General features: G+C 46.8%; 1 protein-coding gene across 1 annotated transcript in view; it reads right to left on the reverse strand.

Moving 5' to 3' along the window:
- SDAD1 (SDA1 domain containing 1) overlaps window positions 1-19,074 on the reverse strand; it is a 59,116-nt gene extending 40,042 nt beyond the window's left edge. The window contains exons 1-11 of the mRNA XM_060247174.1: window positions 18,902-19,074; window positions 17,970-18,074; window positions 15,651-15,749; window positions 13,575-13,685; window positions 11,725-11,796; window positions 10,970-11,070; window positions 10,783-10,840; window positions 9,004-9,078; window positions 7,255-7,356; window positions 3,698-3,767; window positions 577-680 (exon numbers count right to left, since the gene is read on the reverse strand). Coding sequence (XP_060103157.1) covers window positions 577-680; window positions 3,698-3,767; window positions 7,255-7,356; window positions 9,004-9,078; window positions 10,783-10,840; window positions 10,970-11,070; window positions 11,725-11,796; window positions 13,575-13,685; window positions 15,651-15,749; window positions 17,970-18,074; window positions 18,902-18,991 — 987 coding nt within the window. The 5' untranslated portion in view covers window positions 18,992-19,074. The remainder of the gene's footprint in view (window positions 1-576; window positions 681-3,697; window positions 3,768-7,254; window positions 7,357-9,003; window positions 9,079-10,782; window positions 10,841-10,969; window positions 11,071-11,724; window positions 11,797-13,574; window positions 13,686-15,650; window positions 15,750-17,969; window positions 18,075-18,901) is intronic.
- Window positions 19,075-20,317: the final 1,243 nt, after the last annotated feature.

The raw sequence follows: 20,317 nt of genomic DNA on the forward strand, positions 1-20,317 counted from the left end.
CATATAGAGTTCTCCACAGTGCTCATTGGAGCCGGGCCTTCCACAGGGGGCAACCTGCAAATGGGCAAAATCAACAACTGCCGATACAAATGGGCAAAATCAATGACAATCGACACGTACCTGCACACACAGTCCCAACGATGTGGAAGAGTCTACCTGAGGCCAGGAAAGAGCTCTCTCTTCTGGCTTTCTGCAAACTGTGTGACACTGAATTATTCAAAGGGCCTTTTCTACAAAGGCAACAGGGTAGCGCTAGAATAAAGTTGGAGTCCAGTAAGACCAACAAAGTTTTATTCAGCTTTTATGTGCATGCACACTTAGACAATGAAATGGGGTACGATGAGCAGAGTTACATACGGCTGGTGGGCTGTGATGAAGCATGCAAAACAGCACCAAGACAGAATCTATGCCAAAATAGTATAATTAACAAAACTGAAAGAACAACCAGTTTGGTTTAGATACCAAACTATTATACGATTTTGGCATAGATTCTGACTTCGTTCAAACGAAACGGCTGCCATCCGGAAGGGTTTTTGGTGGGGCCTCCCCAATTTGGCCAGCGCTCCAAACTCTTACCTCATGGATCCCAACGAGTCTAGAAATAAGTTCCATCACCATCATCTTCACTTCGAATCTTTCTTTGGAGGCCTCCAGCTGTTTTAGCAATTTCTCTGCAAAGTCTGAACAAACGTGGAGGAAGGGTGGGAATTGGAGAGAAAAGGGACCAGGAGGAATCCATCACAAAAAAAAAAATCACCTCAGAGCTTAAAGCGGGGGTAGTCCCCTCTCTCGGAACTTCTGATTGCTAACCTTAGATACGTGGTTCTGAGAAATGATACCAGTTCCCTCATTAAATGTGAAGAGAACGGATTCATTATTTGATTCCCCCCCCTCCCGATTTCTATCCCACCCTCTCCACAAGGAGGCTCAGAGCAGGCAACAACAAATCAAAGAACATTAAAAATCAGTCAGCATATAATTATAAAAACAATTACACAATTTAAAACAATTTAAAAGATGGCTAAGCCTTATTGCATCAGGGCAGCTGACCCAAACGCGGAAGAGGCCTCCCTGATGATTATAACTGCACAAGTGCTGCCTCTCGAGACCTAACTCCAGGCAAAACATGCTCTGATCCTTATATTATTATTAAAATCAGTTACAGCATTGGACTCAGAATCTAATCAGCACTTTAAAAGGTAAAGGTAGTCCCCTGTGAAAGCACCAGTCGTTTCCGACTCTGGGGTGACGTTGCATCACGACATTTTCGCGGCACACTTTTTTACGGGGTGGTTTGCCATTGCCTTCCCCAGTCATCTACACTTCCCTCCCCAGCAAGCTGGGTACTCCTTTTACTGACCTCGGAAGGATGGACAGCTGAGTCAACCTTGGGCCGGCTACCTGAACCCAGCTTCTACCAGGATCAAACTCAGTTCGTGAGCAAAGAGCTCAGACTGCAGTACTTGGTCCTCTTTGGAAAGGAAAGGTCCCCCGTGCAAGCACCAGTCGTTTCTAACTCTGGAGTGACGTTACATCATGATGTTTTCATGGCAGACATTTAACGGGGTGGTTTGCCCTTACCTTCCCCAGTCATCTCCACTTTCCCCCCAGCAAGCTGGGTGCTCATTTGACCGACCTCGGAAGGATGGAAGGCTGAGTCAACCTTGAGCCAGCTACCTGAACCCAGCTTCCGCCGGGATCAAACTAAGGTCGTGAGCAGAGCTTAGGACTGCAGTACTGCAGCTTTACCACTCTGCGCCACGGGGCTCCTTAATTAGCACTTTATATACCATATATTATGATGTTACATAACCTACTGGCCCACATAATAATAATAATAACAACTTTTATTTATATCCCGCCCTCCCCACCGAGGCAGGCTCAGGGCGGCTCACAGACATGGCATGTGCCATGATTACGATAAATACATTATGCAATAAAATACGTTCAAATAAATTAAATTAAAACCACAACAGTTAAAGGTGCTATAGTACAACACAGTACATATCAGATGGCTGGGTGTCACTTCAGGATTCCATCTTGTAGGCCATTTGAAAAAGGACAGTTTCACAGGCCCTGCGGAACTGATTATAGTCCCGCAGGGCTCGAACCTCCGCTGGTAGCTGATTCCACCAATGGGGAGCCATCATTGAGAAGGCCTGCTCTCGCGTTGTTTTCAGTTTGGCCTCCCCTGGTCCAGGGATTTTGAGAAGATTTTGGGAGCTAGATCTCAGTGCTCTCTGGGGGATATATGGAGAGAGGCGGTCCCTAAGGTAGGCAGGTCCTAGGCCATATATCAGTAACAAACAGTCCAAATAATGATGAAACAGCAACGCCATGTTAATAGCATACTTTTTTTTCAGCACCGATGCTGCTACAATATGATGCTACAGCAGGGGAGGCCAACCGATCTAACAAAAGGACGCCCGCTGCCTCATCCAAAAACCTGGCGGAACGGCTCCGTTTTACAGGCCCTACGAAAGGCTAATAAGCCAGGTAGGGCCCGGATCTCCATAGGGACCTGATTCCACCAAGTTGAGGGCCAGGACCGAAAAACCCCTAGCCCTGGTAGAGGCAAGACGGGCATCCCTTGGGCCGGGGACAGTCAAAAGATCTTGGGAGGCCAAATGAAGCGACCTCCGGGGCATATATGGGGAGAGACGGTCCCGCAGGTATGTTGGTCCCAGGCCGCGCAAGGCTGAATCAATTGCACATGTGTCTAAAGCAGGGGTTCCCCAACCTTTTAGAGCCTGGGGGCACTTGTGGAATTTGGACACGAAGGGGTGGGTGCAACCACAAAATGTCTGCCACCAGAACAGACACACACAAGAGGCCACACACCAAGGAAACCCAAGTGGAAGGGGGAATAATTTCAAAAAATATCTACTGGGAAAGAGTAAAACCAACATTACTTTAATCTGCACCGCCAAGAAGAACCCCAATGGTCAATCAGAAGCCCCATCCGGGTCCACTCGTTTTCTGGAAATATTTCGTGGGCACCAGAGAGTGTTAGCGGGTCCCACCGTGCCCTCCCAGCACACCACCGTCCAGGGCTTTTTTGGTAGAAAAAGCCCAGCAGGATCTCATTTGCGTGTTAGGCCACACCCTCTGACACCACCATTGTTCCAAACAGGGCTTTTGGGTAGAAAAAGAAAGCCCGTTTGAAAACTACAAGGGACAGGGCCTTCTCAGTAATGGCCCCTTCCTGGTGGAACCAGCTGCCGGAAGAGGTAAGGGCCCTGCGGGACCTTGTTCAATTCCGCAGGGCCTGTAAGACAGCCCTCTTCCGGATGGCTTACAACTAACCAGCACTGAAACACTGAAACTTGAAATTGAGTGTAGTTGTAGACCGCCGTATGTCTTGAATGTTTTAAGTACATAACTATGTGAATGTTTAGATTTTAATTATGTAAATAATGGAATGTCCAATTTTTATGTATAATTTTATATTTTTATGTCAGATTTTATATGCTGTAAGCCGCCCTGAGCCACCTGGTGGGAAGGGCGGGATATAAATCTCAAATAAAAAAATAATTTTTTTTTTTAAAAGTCCAGCAGGACCTCATTTGCATATAAGGCCACACACCCCTGACACCAAGCCGGTAGAACTACGTTCCTGTGCGTTCCTGCTCAAGAAAAATCCCTGCCACCACCCCTCAGCAGAAGAGTATGAACACCCAGGGCCGGGAGCCCTTACCTTGTGGGTCATGGATTAAATGAATAGCTGAGAAGTTGAACACTTCCGGCTTCCTCTTCTTCTTGTGTTTCTGTCCAACGGGGAAGGAGAGCATGATTTATTTATTTATTTATTTTATGATTTCTATCCCGCCCTTCCCAACAAGTGGCTCAGGGCGGCTCACAGCACAAAAATTCACATAAATACAATTCAGGCATAAAACAGTTAAAATAATTAATACATTTAAAATTTTAAAATGCTTAAACCATTTAAAACATTAGGGACAGCAGGCATCTAGTATAACTACACATGGTTTCTTGTACCAGCTAGTCATAGGCCAGCCGGAAGAGGGTTGTCTTACAGGCCCTGCGGAACTGGGCGAGGTCCCGCAGGGCCCTCACCTCTTCCGGAAGCTGGTTCCACCAAGAAGGGGCCATAACAGAAAAGGCTCGGTCCCTGGTGGATTTTAAGCAGGCTTCCTTCCATATTTCAGCGGGACTCTAGCATAAAATTAAGCAACATATCTAGTGCAGCGGCCTCCAAACTTTTTGATCCCGTGAGTGCCTCTAGAATTCTGACACAGCACAGTGGGCTGGGCCCAGTGGTCAAATGGCTGCCGCAGGAGGCAGAAGCCAGCCAGAAAAATGCCTGCAGGGGCTTACATTTGGTCACCCAATGAAGATCATTGCACTGCAGTGGCAAGCTGCTGCCAACGTGACGTTCTCAAATATCTGCCCAGCCAATCAAATTTTCAATGGCCAATCAGAAGCCTTATTGGTCAAAAGCCCCACCTGGCTCTGCCCACTTTCTAAAACAGTGACTGGACACCAGGGAAAGTGTCAACGGGCATTGTGGTGCACACAAGCACAATCTTATGAGCACCCCGGTGGATTCTTCTCAATTCTGTTGCTCCATCACGGTGGGGAGGGGTTAGCCCGAAAAGATGGCAGAATAAGGTGGCAACTTGGCAGCCATTGCTGTCCTTACTTGAAAGCCTGGCGGAACATTTCCACCTTACAGGCCCTGCGAAATTGCAGCGGATTCTGCAGGGTCCTGGGGTTGGGAACCATAAGAACGTAAGAGAAGCCATGTTGGCTCATGACAATGGCCCATCCAGTCCAACACTGTGTCACACAGTGACCAAAAAACCCAGGCACCATCAGGAGGTCCATCAGTGGGGCCACAACACTAGAAGCCCTCCCACTGTGCCCCCCCAAGCACCAAGAATACAGAGCATCACTGCCCCAGACAGAGAGTTCCATCAATACGCTGTGGGTAATAGCCACTGATGGACCTCTGCTCCATATGTTTATCCAATCCACTCTTGAAGCTGTCTATGCTTGCAGCCGCCACCACCTCCTGTGGCAGTGAATTCCCTGCGTTAGTCACCCTTTGGGTGAAGAAGTACTTCCTTTTATCTGTTCTAACCTGATTGCTCAGCAATTTCATTGAATGCCCACGAGTTCTTGTATTGGGAGAAAGGGAGAAAAATACTTCTTTCTCTACCTTCTCCATTCCATGCAGAATCTTGTAAACCTCTATCATGTCACCCCTCAGTCGACGTTTCTCCAAGCAAAAGAGCCCCAAGAGTTTAAACCTTTCTTCATAGGGAAAGTGTTTCAAGCCTTTAATCATTCTAGTTGTCCTTTTCTGCATTTTTTCCACTGCTATAATATCTTTCTTGAGGTGTGGTGACCAGAATTGTACAAAGTACTCCAAATGAGGCTGCACCATCGATTTGTACAGGGGCATAAATGATCTAGTAGTAGAAAAAGATGATATTGGATTTATATCCCGCCCTCTACTCTGAATCTCAGAGCGGTCACAGAGTGGGGCTGAGAGAACTCTTGCAGCCGCCCTTTCAAGGACAACTCCTGCGAGAGCTATGGCTAACCCAAGGCCATCCCAGCAGCAGGTGCAGGTGGAGGAGAGGGGAATCAAACCCGGTTCTCCCAGATAAGAGAGCTGTGGCTGACCCAAGGCCATTCCAGCAGGTGCAAGTGGAGGAGTGGGGAATCCAACCCGGTTCTCCCAGATAAGAGAGCTATGGCTGACCCAAGGCCATTCCAGCAGGTGCAAGTGGAGGAGTGGGGAATCAAACCCGGTTCTCCCAGATAAGAGAGCTATGGCTGACCCAAGGCCATTCCAGCAGGTGCAAGTGGAGGAGTGGGGAATCCAACCCGGTTCTCCCAGATAAGAGAGCTATGGCTAACCCAAGGCCATTCCAGCAGGTGCAAGTGGAGGAGTGGGGAATCAAATCCGGTTCTCCCAGAGAAGAGAGCTATGACTGACCCAAGGCCATTCCAGCAGCTGCAAGTGGAGGAGTGGGGAATCCAACCCGGTTCTCCCAGATAAGAGAGCTATGGCTAACCCAAGGCCATTCCAGCAGGTGCAAGTGGAGGAGTGGGGAATCAAATCCGGTTCTCCCAGAGAAGAGAGCTATGACTGACCCAAGGCCATTCCAGCAGCTGCAAGTGGAGGAGTGGGGAATCAAACCCGGTTCTCCCAGATAAGAGTCCGCACACTAAACCACTACACCAAACTGGCTCTCAATGGGCTGGTGAATAGCCTGGGCTCGTGGAATTCTGCTTGACCCAATGTGCAGAACGTCCATTTTGCAAGAAGTTCAGATGAATCAAGCAGCACTTCCTCAAAAACAGAGAAGGCTTCCTTCCTGCCCCGCTCAGTAACACTGGACGAAGCATATCCAGGTGTGCAACCGTGAAGCAGTAGAACAAATTTTGAGTCCAGTGGCACCTTTAAGACCAACGAAAGTCTACTCAAGGTATGAGCTTGTGTGAGGGAGTGTGCCTGCACATGAATGCTCATACACTGAAAAAAAAAATAGTTGGTCTTTAAGGTGCCACAGGACTCAAAAATTTGTTCTATTGGACAAGGCACCCTGACCTAGCCTGGAAGGTGGGAAGGGTGGGATATATTTATTTAGGTCTGCACACCACGCTTCTCTTGTCAAAGTGGTTAACAATATCATTTTCCTTGCCTCTGTTTTATCCTTACAGGAATACCTACCCAAGAGGTAGGCTAGGATGAGCAAGCGTGAGCACCCCAAGAACAACCAGTGTGCTCCCATGGCAACAGAGGGATTTGAACTTGGGTCTGCCAGATTCTAGTCCAACACAGTAACTGCTACACTACAACGAGCCAGTTTGGTGTAGCGGTTAAGTGTGTGGACTCTTATCTGGGAGAACCGGGTTTGAATCCCCACTCCTCCACCTGCAGCTGCTGGAATGGCCTTGGGTCAGCCATAGCTCTCGCAGAGCTGTCCTTGAAAGGGCAGTTTCTGTCAGAGCTCTCTCAGCCCCACCTATCACACAGGGTGTCTGTTGTGGGAGAGAAAGGTAAAGGAAATTGCGAGCCACTCTGAGACTCTTAGATTCAGAGTGGAGGGCAGGGCATAAATCCAATATCATCATCTTTTTCTTCATCAGTGGGGTCCGCGTGAGGTATGTGAAGCAGGAAAAGTTGTTCACAGTCCCCTCGTCAACTTCACGGCTGACTCGGGACTCTTAACCCAGGTTTCCCCACCTCTTCCCACCACACTGGCTCTCGCTGTTCACCTTTAAGACTCGCATGGCTTTCTCCAGCTTCTTCTTGTTCTTGGTGCTCTTCTTTCCGGTGGAGTATCGCACCATTAAGTCTCTCGCCGTGGGACCGTCGTCCTTGAGAAGAAACGTTATGGACAGAAAAAATGATTTGAGGAGCCTGAATCCCCTCCATCCCTTTGTTTGCAACTCACCATTTTAGATAAACACAAAGTCATTTGGGACATATTTCCAACAAAAGGGCTGTTGTGTTTCTGGAAGCCTTATAAAGGCATAGGAGCAAATAACTGCTAGGGGAATCTGCTATAAGTCAACACGCACACCCCTTTTCTGAGGTCAATCAGGAAGAGAAGACTCACTCCGTTTCTGGGAAAGCTCTCTCAGCCCCACCCATCTCACAGGGTGTCTGTTATGGGCAGGGGTGGAATTCTAGCAGGAGCTCCTTTGCATATTAGGCCACACACCCCTGGTGTAGCCAAATATACAAAGGAGCTTACAGAGGGTGGAATTCTAGCAGGCTTACAGAGGATTGGCTACATCAGGGAGCGCGTGGCCAAATATGCAAAAGAACTTACAGAGAGTGGAATTCTAGCAGGCTTACAGAGGATTGGCTACATCAGGGAGCGCGTGGCCAAATATGCAAAAGAACTTACAGAGGGTGGAATTCTAGCAGGCTTACAGAGGATTGGCTACATCAGGGGGCATGTGGCCAAATATGCAAAAGAACTTACAGAGAGTGGAATTCTAGCAGGCTTACAGAGGATACAATTTTATTAAGACGTATCATTCTTGATGCAAGCGCGAGAGAGTGTTCGAGCCTCCCTACCAAGTTGGCATAATGACCAAAATGCAGACTTCTTCTTTTATTGCAGAGGTGGCCCAACTCACTTGACATAAGAGCCACATAGAATAAACGTCAGACATTTGAGAGCCGCGAGACATGAGCATCGGATGTTTGGGGACAGGAAAGCAAGGCAGGGAGGCAAATGGATGGGGGAGAGAGAGGCGGAAAGAAAGCAACTTTAACCTTAAATTCCTTCTCCAAGCCAGCTGATGGTGTCGTGGGGGCTTCAAGAGCCACACAATGTGTAAGAAAGACCACCCCTGTTTTATAGTACAGAACAGGAAAGTGTGCAGATGCTGGTATTTGGTGGTGGGGATGGTTCAACCATTCTGTTCTTATACATAATTCACCCTTGCCCTCTGTTTAGAGTACTTTCCTAAGAGGGACATAAAGGAAACACACCTTTTATACTTTCCTTGAAAGAAAAGAATGGTACTGACCCTCTACTGAGATATACTTGCTTAGAGATTTTTTTTTAGGGGGGGCAGGTCCAAAGAACTGAATGCAACATTTTTTAAATGCATCACGCCGACATAGGCTCACTGATAAAAGCTCTTCAAGCTTTGCTACATTTTTCATGGTGAAATAAAATGCTTTTAACAATAACCCATCTGTATTTGCTTATGGGTGCTGATTTTTAACACAGTTCATTGTTCTTTTTTTTACTGTATATGTAATTTCCATACGTTTAAGCTAAACGTGTTAGCTGCCTTGAGGATCCACATGGGTCGAAAGGGAGCACCTATGCATCCTAAAGAGAGAAATTTTGGGGTGTGTGTGTGAGAGAATAGGATTCTTTATCATTCTTCTTGCATGTAATTTTGTAAAGATCAAAGCAATTCATAAGCGTGCAGATCAAGGGCCATCGGTCGTGATTTTAATAACTTTTTCCATCCCAACGCAACACAGGACGCACTAACCTCAGAATCCGAATCGCTCTCTTGTTTTTCGTCCTCATCTTTGCCGAGGAAAAATTTCAAGGCAGCGACTAGTATCTGGAACAGCCATGAGATGTTTGGAGAAAGAATAAATAAATAAATAGAAGCCACCTTTTACCATCTGCCTCTGGTGCTCTATCAACCTAACTGGACAGGAATGAGTTACTTTATGATGTACTTCGTTTTTACCCTGCCTTTCTCTCCAAGGGAAACCCGAAGCAGCATACAACATTCTCTTCTACTCTGTCCTCACACCAACCCTGTGAGGTAGGGCTAGGCCCAAAGTCACCCAGTGAGCTTCCATGGCAGAGTGGGGATTGAAACCTGGATGTCCCAGATCCTAGCCTGAGACGCTAACCATTACCTCACAGTGGCTCAATGGAGACCCAAGCCTTCAATCAATTAGGGTTGGCAACAACCTGGAGGAAGAAGATGTCCTGCCCCTTTAAGAGAAGTTTAATGTGTGGAAACAGGCAGGTGAAGTTTTTCACGGCATGGAGCTAAAGAACACAACAAAAGGGGCAAAACCCTAACCCCAAACTGGAATTGGATAGAATCATAGAGTTGGAAGGGACCTCCAGGGTCATCTAGTCCAACCCCCTGCACAAGGCAGGAAACTCACAAATACCTCCTAAAAGGTTGAGGGTACAAGTATATATAAAAAGGATTACGCACAATGCATAAGCCAAATGCTTTTTATATATAAAGCATATATACAATCACTACACAATCATTAAAGATTCTTTCCTTTGCACCATTTGTCTTGAGAGCCAGTTTGGTGTAGTGGTTAAGTGTGCGGACTCTTATCTGGGAGAACCGGGTTTGATTCCCCATTCCTCCACTTGCACCTGCTAGCATGGCCTTGGGTCAGCCATAGCTCTGGCAGAGGTTGTCCTTGAAAAGGCAGCTGCTGTGAGAGCCCTCTCCAGCCCCACCCACCTCACAGGGTGTCTGTTGTGGGGGAGGAAGGTAAAGAAGATTGTGAGCCACTCTGAGATTCGGAGTGGAGGCTGGCATATAAATCCAATATCATCATCTTCTTCTTTTCAATTTCATTTTGCCTTGGTGTGGCCCCCTCTTTTCTTCACAAAACAATTCTGATGAAAAGAAAATTCTCTCTCCCCAAATGCTAGAACTTGAGAGCAACAGATCCTTGTACCCTCAAATGTTTCGGTATCCAAATGGAGTTAAAAAACACCTACCTAGCATATAAATACCCTGTTAAGCTTCTACTAAAGGAACAGGACATTTCCCACGCACCCCAGGAAGCTGACCATCCTATTTAGGACTCCTGATTCAGTATAAGGCGGCTTCACGGATACGTCAGTCAGTCACATTTTATTTGTATCCTGCCCTCCCCGACCAAGCGGCTCAGGGCGGCTAACAGCATAAAATTCGATACATACATTGTATAATAAATAACATTGGAAGACAGTTAATTAAAATCCATAAAATTCTAAAAACATTAATACATTTAGTGTTATTCCATCGGCAAGTTTACTTGGCAATTTAGTAGTATCAGCTGGTGAAGGCCATTTGGAACAGGATGGTTTTGCAGGCCCTGCGGAATTGTTCAATGTCCCGCAGGGCCCGCATTTCCTCTGGGAGTTGATTCCACAGCTGTGGGGCCAAAACTGAGAAAGCCCGAGTACATGTGCTCAAAGAACGCACAGAAAGAAAAAGGAAGATGTCCCCGAGTAGTCTTATGTAACAAAGAAACTCACACAGGAACATCCAAAACACTAATATATTTTTTCTCACCTTGGTGACTTTGGAAAAACAGGCGGTAGTGATGACGTTCACCGTTTTGGCATCATTCCTGTGAAGAATGAAACAAAGATTATTTATGTCTTGCCAAAAAGGAACAGTATTACCAACTCGAACACACAATTTGCTCTCGCGGTTCGTTCCTGTGTCAACACACTGTGCAGCCTCCCCCACAACCTACCAGATATTCCTCCTGTAGAGCTCTATCATCACATCCAGAGAGATCTTGGCTGCAGTTGGGTTGCTGTCCTGTAGCATTGTGTACATAAAGCTCTGAAGCGTCTGAAGGGCAAGCAAAAAATTACGTCAGGAGAATTAGGTTGGGGGCTCCTACCCTGACAAAGCCCCCCCACAATATGCCAGCAAAGACCAACTGTGGGGCTCAAAGGACCAGTCAGGAAAGGCGGGAAATCCAGTGGTTGTCCTGGCAACAGACACATCTTTTATCCTGGTCTCACACAAAGTATGTGCTGGCAAGGGATAGCCTGTTGTGCGGGCCACAGGGCTCTTCCAGGGATAACCAGCAGGGCAGGAATGGGGCTACCAGAGATATAATGGGACAGAAGCAGGGCTTTTTTTGTAGCAGGAACTCCTTTGCATCTTAGGCCACACACCCCTGATGTAGCCAATTCTCCTGAAGCTTACAGCAGGCCCTGTACTAAGAGCCCTAAAAGCTCTTGGAGGATTGGCTACATCAGGGGGTGTGGCCTAATATGCAAAGGAGTTCCTGCTACAAAAAAAGCCCTGGATAGAAGGTCCTAAAAGGACTAAGAAGGACTCCTTGCTACACTCATGGGGATCCAAGAGCAAGGAGGAGGGAAGAAGGGCATAACCCTTTCCCAGACTGAGGCCTAAAGGGACACAAACTCACAGGGTGCTTTACAACATGGTGTTACCTCAAGAGCTGAAGGAAAAAAAGAAGAGTCCAGAACTTACTGTGTTCAGTTTGTTATTCTTGTGTTTCGCGTTGATGTTCTTGATGTCGGTCACAATGTGATTGTACAATGTCTGTCGAAACAAAAACTTATCACTACCCAAAGGAGCCTCAGAGCAGCTTGAAATCTCCTTTCCCTTCCCCTCCCCATAAGACACCTTGTGAGGTAGGCGGGGCTGACAGAAACGGCTCTTGAGCACATCCGCTCTGAGAGAGTTATGACAGAGTGGAACATAAACACTAGAAATCTTTGAAATCTCTTTGAGGAATAGTAGAAGAAGAGACTGAATTTATATCCTCCTGCCCTTTACTACCCAATTCCAAAAAACTTTATTGGCATAACAGTAACTTTAAAAAAAAGAAGAGAGCAGTACAAATCAGCCTATATGCCGACAAAGAGAAACAATCAACGTACAACGATCTGTAACATTATACGTAGTAATAATAATAGGACGAAGTGATAAAAGTTTGGAAGAGTAATCTCCAATATTACAGTAACTAAAACCGTTATAGTTAAAAGCTTATCACTACGCAAAGGAACCTCAGAGCAGCTTACAATCTCCTTTCCCTTCCCCTCCTCATAAGACACCTTGTGAGGTAGGTGGGGCTGAGAGAACTCTTGACAGAAACGGCTCTAGAGCACATCAGCTCTGAGAGAGTTATGACAGACCCAAAGTCTCTCCAGCAGTTGCATGTGGAGTAGGAGGGAATCAAACCCGGTTCTCTCAAATAAAAATCCACGCACTTAACCACTACACCAAACTGGCTTTCAAGGGGTAGAAGGAATTGGAAGAAAAATGGACATGTGGACAGCTGACAGGCAGAATTCCATGTGGTCGCTGCCACCTGTAGTCACATAACCCCAAAACCACAAGCAAGCTGAATGTAGAAGCACCTCCATTGTGCTTGCCCAAACTCGCAAAGTCCCAGATTCGAGTCTCATCTTGGCCATGAACCCAGGTGGACTTTAAACCAGCCCTCTTACTCAATCTGTGCCAATTCTGGGAGAGCGGGTTATAAATTCAATGAAATAAATCCCAGGTCCCACATGGGGACTATCCTAACTCTATAAAGCTTGTGTAGGGTAACAGTTAGAGTTGCAGATGAGGGTCTGGGAGACCCAGGTTTGAATCCCTAGTCTGCCAAGGAACTTGCTGGGTGATCTTGAGCCAGTCACACTCTCAGTCTCACCTACCTCACAGGGTTGTTGTGAGGATAAAACAGAGGACAGGAGAATGACAGAAGCTGCATTCAGCTCCCTGGAGGAAAGGCAGGATAAAATGTACTACCTAGGGCTTTCTTGTAGCAGGAGCTCCTCTGCATATTAGGCCGCACACACCCTGATGCAGCCAATCCTCCTGGAGTTTACAGTAGGCCCTGTAAGCTCTTGGAGGATTGGCTACTTGAGAGGGTGTGGCCTAATACGCAAAGAAGCTCCTTCTATTAAAAAAGTCCTGGTACTACATAAAATGGTAAATAAACTGCTATCAAGAGATCCCAGCAATTTATAGAATAACAGAAGAAACCCATCTCAAGGAGAAGCTTAAGATAGGTGCAAGGGATAAAAAGAAAATGAGTAAAACTGATGGGACAAATCTAGGCAAATTAAGTTATTTTTTGTTTACCAGCAAGGATTTTTTGTAGCAGGAGCTCCGTTGCATATTAGGCCACACCCCTCTTATGTAGCCAATCCTCCAAGAGCTTACAGGGCTCTTCTTAAAGGCCTACTGTAAGCTCCAGGAGGATTGGCTACATCAGGGGTGTGTGGTCTAACATGCAAAGGAGTTCCCGCCACAAAAAAAGCCCTGTTTACCAGATAGGGTTTAACGATCTCGAGACCTCTGCAACTCACTTTTCGTAAAAATTTATCATGACAGCGGAGGAGTTCGAAGAAGAGTTCCAGGAGGCTCGTGGGGTTGATCAGGTTCTTGTTTCGCAAGAGGATCAGGGCTCTGCAAAAAGTCTGCAAAGAAAGGGAGGAAGGAAACAAAGAATGTTAATACAGCCATATGATCATTACACTCAGAACATATTATCAACACACAGTGAAATCAAGGCTTCATTGCACAAATGGGGAATTTTAATATAGGCTTAATGTGGGGAGCCCTCCTCTGGAAGGCCCAGCCTGGCCTGATGTTGTCAGATCTCAGAGACTAAGGAGGGTCAGCCCTGACTAGTACTTGGATGGGAGACCACCAGGAGAGCCCAGGGTTTCTACGCAAAGGCAGGCAATGGCAAAGCCACCTCTGTTTGTCTCCACCCAGACCTGATGGCCCAGGCTAGCCCAATCTTGTCAGAGCTTGGAAATTAAGCGGGGTCGGCCCTGTTTAGCATTTGGATAGGAGAGCACTAAAGAAGTTCAGAGTTGCTGTGCAGAGGCAGGCAATGGCCAACCACCTCTGAAAGTCTCTTGCCTTGAAAACCCCATTGAGGGGGTCACCATTAGTCAGCTGTGACTTGACAGCAACAAGGGTGGGGTGGGGACGTGAGAGCCAGTTTAGTGCAGTGGTGAAGTGCGCGGACTCTTATCTGGGAGAACAGGGTTTGATTCCCCACTCCTCCATTTGCAGCTGCTGGAATGGCCTTGGGTCGGCCATAGTTCTCTTATCTGGGAGAACCAGGTTTGATTCCCCACTCCTCCACTTGCAACTGCTGAAATGGCCTTGGGTCAGCCATAGCTCTCTTATCTGGGAGAACCGGGTTGGATTCCCCTCTCCTCCACTTGCACCTGCTGAAATGGCCTTGGGTCAGCCATAGCTCTCTTATCTGGGAGAACCGGGTTGGATTCCCCTCTCCTCCACTTGCACCTGCTGGAATGGCCTTGGGTCAGCTACAGCTCTCTTATCTGGGAGAACCGGGTTTGATTCCCCTCTCCTCCACTTGCACCTGCTGGAATGGCCTTGGGTCAGCCATAGCTCTCTTATCTGGGAGAACCGGGTTTGATTCCCCACTCTTCCACTTGCAGCTGCTGGAATGGCCTTGGGTCAGCTACAGCTCTCTTATCTGGAAAAACCGGGTTTGATTCCCCACTCCTCCACCTGCAGCTGCTGGAATGGCCTTGGGTCAGCCATAGCTCTCTTATCTGGGAGAACCGGGTTTGATTCCCCACTCCTCCACCTGCAGCTGCTGGAATAGCCTTGGGTCAGCCATAGCTCTCTTATCTGGGAGAACCAGGTTTGATTCCCCTCTCCTCCACTTGCACCTGCTGGAATGGCCTTGGGTCAGCCATAGCTCTCTTATCTGGGAGAACCGGGTTGGATTCCCCTCTCCTCCACTTGCACCTGCTGGAATGGCCTTGGGTCAGCCATAGCTCTCTTATCTGGGAGAACCGGGTTGGATTCCCCACTCCTCCACTTGCACCTGCTGGAGTCAGCCATAGCTATCTCAGAGTTTGTCCTTGAAAGGGCAGCTGACGTGAGAGCCCTCTCAGCCCCACCCACCTCACAGGGTGTCTGTTGTGGCCACACGAGAAGATAAAGGAGATTGTAAGCTGCTCTGAGTCTCTGATTCAGAGAGAAGGGTGGGGTATAAATCTGCATTCTTCTTCTTGGAAATGGGTAGCCGGAGCTTTTCAGAGCAGGAAGGTAAATAACATCACCTGGATCCCTCTATTGAAGGGATAGGACACTCTTTCTCCAGGTGGTTAGCCACCTTATTTGTGATCTTTATGGAAGTCAACCTAATGCCTGCTTTCTTTTTTTGCAAACGCTCAAGCTTCTAGTCCTTGCAGTTAAGGAAATAGGTGTGATGCATGTCAGAACTGCTTTCTTCAGTCTCAGAAACAGGCAAATGCTAACCAGGATATCTAGTGATCATACAGCACATACAGTATATGCCATTACAAACTGTGTCAGAGATCTAACCTCTTGCAGAATTCCCCTCTCAAGACCCAGCGAAGAGAAAATATGGTAGAAATTATCAGACGCACCATTCGAAGATCAGGATCCAGCATTGTGTGATGGTAAGAAAGTAGATCCTTCAGCTGCTGTGGAAAGTCTGCAAGATGCTCACGATAGCAATGGCCAACCTGGGGTTTTTTTTTTAAAAGGATGAGCAGAAAACTTTTCTGAAAACGTGTACATTTTTGGGGGGAAAGCAGCTTTAAAATCTCCTCCATCCAAAATAAGACACTTAACCTCGAACGTATCACAGTTACGTATATTACTTACAATCAACGCTCCCTCTTAGCTGTAGAGTTATGAGCAAAAATGCTAACTTGTGAGCTACGGCATAAATTAGGTTGCTCTGGGGCCATTTTTCCTGAGCTGAGGCAAAAAATGTGTGAGCCGAATGCTAAAAAAACTGAGCTAGGCCACACTAACTCAGCTTAGAGGGAATACTGCTTACAACTCACCTACTCTTTAAGGTTACCTCAACAAACACAGCAGCTCTCAATTTAAATCTCACAATAATCCTGCAAGGTAGGTTAGGTATATATCTGGAGATGTCCGAGATCCATTAGTGAGTTTCAAAGCTATGCAAGGATTTGATACCATGTCTCCCCGGTCCTGGTTCAACATTTAACCAATGACAACATCCATTAAATATAATATAAATAATGACCCAGGTATTTCCCGTCTCTTCCTGTATGTATCCTTTGTCACTAACTTCATCCATCCTAACCGCTCCTTCTCTCTCTGGGCTGTCCCAGAAGTCTGATTAGTAGCTCTAGTTCTTTTTCAGTTCCACTCCAGTGCTTTGAAATGGACTACCAGCAAAGGCAAGATCTAGCCCAGGGGTGGCCAAACTGTGGCTCGGGAGCCACACGTGGCTCTTTCACACATATTGTGTAGCTCTCGAAGCCCCCACCATCCCATTGGCTGGCTTGGAGAAGGCATTTCTCTCTTTAAATCACTTCTCCAAGCCAAGCCAGCCAGCAGCTTGGAGAACACATTTAAAGTTAAAGTTGCTTTCTTTCCACCTCCCTCTCCCCAATCCATCTTCCTTCCTTCCTGCTCTCAGACATCTGACATTTATTCTATGTGGCTCTTGCATTAAGCAAGTTTGGCCAGCCCTGATCTTGCCTTTCCCTATTTGCATACATAAGAACATTTGAAAACTATTATTTAGGAGAGCTTTTGTCTGAGTGTGCTATTTCTTGTATCAATTACATATTGGTTGTGCTTTGCCTCAATGTTATTTTATGATCTTAAGTGCTGCGTACATCCCCATGGGCCCAGCTTAAGGGGAAGGGTAAACTATAAATATTTAAATGAACAAACCAAAAAGATATCCTGTAACTCAAACCAGAGCCTCCATTTTTTAATAAAGCCCAAGACTCGCATGATGAGAAGAACCAAAAGATTTTTCTTTAAACTAGGAACAGATCAAACTTCCTTGGGAATCATGTAGAAACTGATTCTGCTAACTCTCGATACAAGCTTTTATTTCAAGGTGACATATGGCAAAAACGAAATTATATACATTTTGTAACGGTTTAACAATAATGGCTCCCCCCCCACAGAACCCTGGGAATTGTAGTCTGGCTAAAAATGCTAAAAAGATTCTGGGGAACCACCCCAAATTGTGGTTCCAATTGAGAAATGGAATAATAAGTCTTTTTCTGTTTCTAGTACAGACAGCAACCTCTACATTTCTTAGACCACAAAACTAACATTAGAAGTGACAGTTATGGGAATACTGGGGTGGTCATGTTAGAGTTAAGATTAGCAACTGCATCTTTGCATAATTCATAATTTTTTAAAAATCTAATTCAGTCCATCTTTTAGAACTAATCTATAATCTAATTCCGTCAGTCTTTTATAATTAGAACTGATAAAAGGAAGTACTTCTTCATCCAAAAGGTGATTAACACGTGGAATTCACAGCCACAGGAGGTGATGACGGCTTCACGCATAGACACCTTCAAGAAGGGAATGGATAAGAATATGAAGCAGTGGCTATTAGCCACAGCTTATTGTTGGAACTCTCTGTCTGGGGCAGTGATGCTCTGTATTCTTGGAGCTTGTGGGGGGGGGGGCACAGTGGGAGGGCTTCTAGTGTTCTGGCCCCACTGGTGGACCTCCTGATGGCACCTGGGGTTTTTGGCCACTGTGTGACTCAGACTGTTGGACTGGATGGGCCATTGGCCTGATCCAACATGGCTTCTCATATATTCTTAACCAACATTTTCCCTTTTATGTTAACCCATCTTTTTCCAGAGGAGACTCAGAGCAGTTAATATTGTGAAAGTGATCTAACTGAATTGAATCAGGACTTCTGCTGTAACAGATTATGATGCTTTTACCTGTGCCATGAACATCACCAATTCAGCCAGTTCTTTACTGGGCTTATTTGGCTGCAGTTTGAATATCTCCACATTGGACTGGTAATGTCGATATTGCTGAAGAAACTAAAACACGCAAACAAAATCACATTTAAGAAGTAGGCCTAAAGAAGTCCGCACCCCACCCCTGCTGCAGCCACAAATGGGGAATCTTGTGAATCCAACCGCATTGAGAACTCTGCACGCTCTCAGATATAGGATTGCCGAATTCAATTCAAGAAATATCTGGGGACTTTGGGGGTGGAGCCAGGAGACTTTGGGGTGGAACCAAGAGACATTGGGGCAGAGACAGGAATAAGGTTGTGACAAGATAACTGAACTCCAAAGGGAGTTCTGGCCATCACATTTAAAGGGACCGCACAGCTTTTAAATGCCTTCCCTCCACTGGAAATAACGGACAGGAGTGTCTTCTTTTTGGGCTCATAGAACTGGACTTCCTAGTCCAATCCTTTTGAAACTTGGAGGGTGTTTTGAGGAGAGGCACTGGATGCTATGCTGCAAATTTGGTACCTTTACCTCAACACACACACACACCCCAAGCCCCAGATAGCTGTGGATCAATTCTCCATTACAACCTATGGGAATCGGTCTTCACAGAGAATAATGGAGTGCCCAGCAGACATTTCCCTCCCCCCACCCCGCTTTCTGATGACCCTGAAGCGGGGGAGGGCCTCCAAACCGGGGGGGGGGTCCCCTGCCCCCAGCTGGGGACTGGCAGCCTTACTCAGATGTACTCTTGACTGTCCCTTCGCCCTTCCAAAAGGGAAACACCGCCCGTCCTGAAATGCACTATTTTTGCGTGCTACGTTATAAGTCCTGCCCGAACCCAAAGCGGAGCGACTCCCCTTCTCCCTCCCGTCCTAAGAGCCGTCCCCCAAGGCGACCTCTCTCACCTCCTCGATGTAAGCAGGCGGGTCCCGCTTGATCAGGTTCTGCAGCTGCGGCAGATTGCTGGGCAGTTTGTTGTTGTGGCGGCCGGCCATGGCTGCGAAGCGCCCGCCGAGATCGCCTCCGCCAGCCGCTTCCCTTCCCTTCCCGGAACGCCCACGTGGAACGTCACCTGGGCGCCGCCATAATGGATCACGTGATTCTCGGATGACGCTCTACGGCTCCCGCGAAGGGTCACTTTTCCCTCCAACGCAAACCTTGCAGAGTGCAAACCATCGTGGCGCGACAGTCGCTTGAAATTCAAGCAACTGTATTTAAAGGCAAGGCGGGTGGGTGGGCGCCTGTTGCATTTCCAGTAAATGATGGTCGACTGTAGAGGGGCTGCGTGGTTCTGATTCTCTCATGATATAAGAAATAACATCCAAACTCAAATTCTCCCCATCAGAAGTATGAGAGTGGCTATTAGCCACAAGAGAGAGCCCAGTAGGCAGCCGTGTTGGTCTGAAGCAATAGAACGAAGCAGTAGACAAGTGGCACTTTTAAAACCAACTAAGTTTTATTCAGAATGTAAGCCCTGGTATGCTCTTAAACAGACTTCATCAGACAAATGGGAATGGCAAGCAGCAATTCTTAATATAAGTGGGCAGTGCAGAATCATGGGAATGTTTTTAGCAGAGTAAAAGAATCACAAATAGGGATCTTTGTCCTAACACTAACGAACACAGATCCCTATTTGTGATTCTTTTAATCTGCTAAAAACATTCCCATGATTCTGCACTGCCCACTTATACTAAGAATTGCTGCTTGCCATTCCCATTTGTCTGATGAAGTCTGCTTAAGAGCGTACCGAAGCTTACATTCTGAATAAAACTTAGTTGGTCTTAAAGGCGCACTTGTCTTCTACTGCTTCGTTCTATTAGCCACAAGGTATAGATGGCACACTTTGTCTGGAGCAGGGATGCTCTGTATTCTTGGTGCTTGGGGGGCAAGAGTGGGAGGCCTTCTGGAGTTCTGGCCCCACCAATGGACCTCCTGATAGCACCTGGGTTTTGGCCACTGTGTGACAGTGTTGGACTGGATGGGCCATTGGCCTGATCCAACATGGCTTTCCCTGGGTTCTTAAGAGCAGAGGTCCATGAGTGGCTATTAGCCACAGGGTATAGAGCAAGGGTGGCCAAACTTGCTTAATGTAAGAGCTACATAGAATAAACATCAGATGTTTGAGAGCTGCAAGACATGAACGTCAGATGTTTGAGAGTCACGAGGAAGGAAGGGAGGAAATTTATTTATTTATTATTTATTACTTTACATTTATATCCCGCCCTCTCCGCAAGCGGACTCAGGGCGGCTTACAACATCAGGTGGAAAGAAAGCAAATAGATGGGAGGAGACTCTGTGGCGGGGTGTCGAGCTCATTTGTT

Source organism: Heteronotia binoei, chromosome 9 (assembly GCF_032191835.1).
Source record: "Heteronotia binoei isolate CCM8104 ecotype False Entrance Well chromosome 9, APGP_CSIRO_Hbin_v1, whole genome shotgun sequence".
Taxonomy (NCBI): Eukaryota; Metazoa; Chordata; class Lepidosauria; order Squamata; family Gekkonidae; genus Heteronotia; species Heteronotia binoei.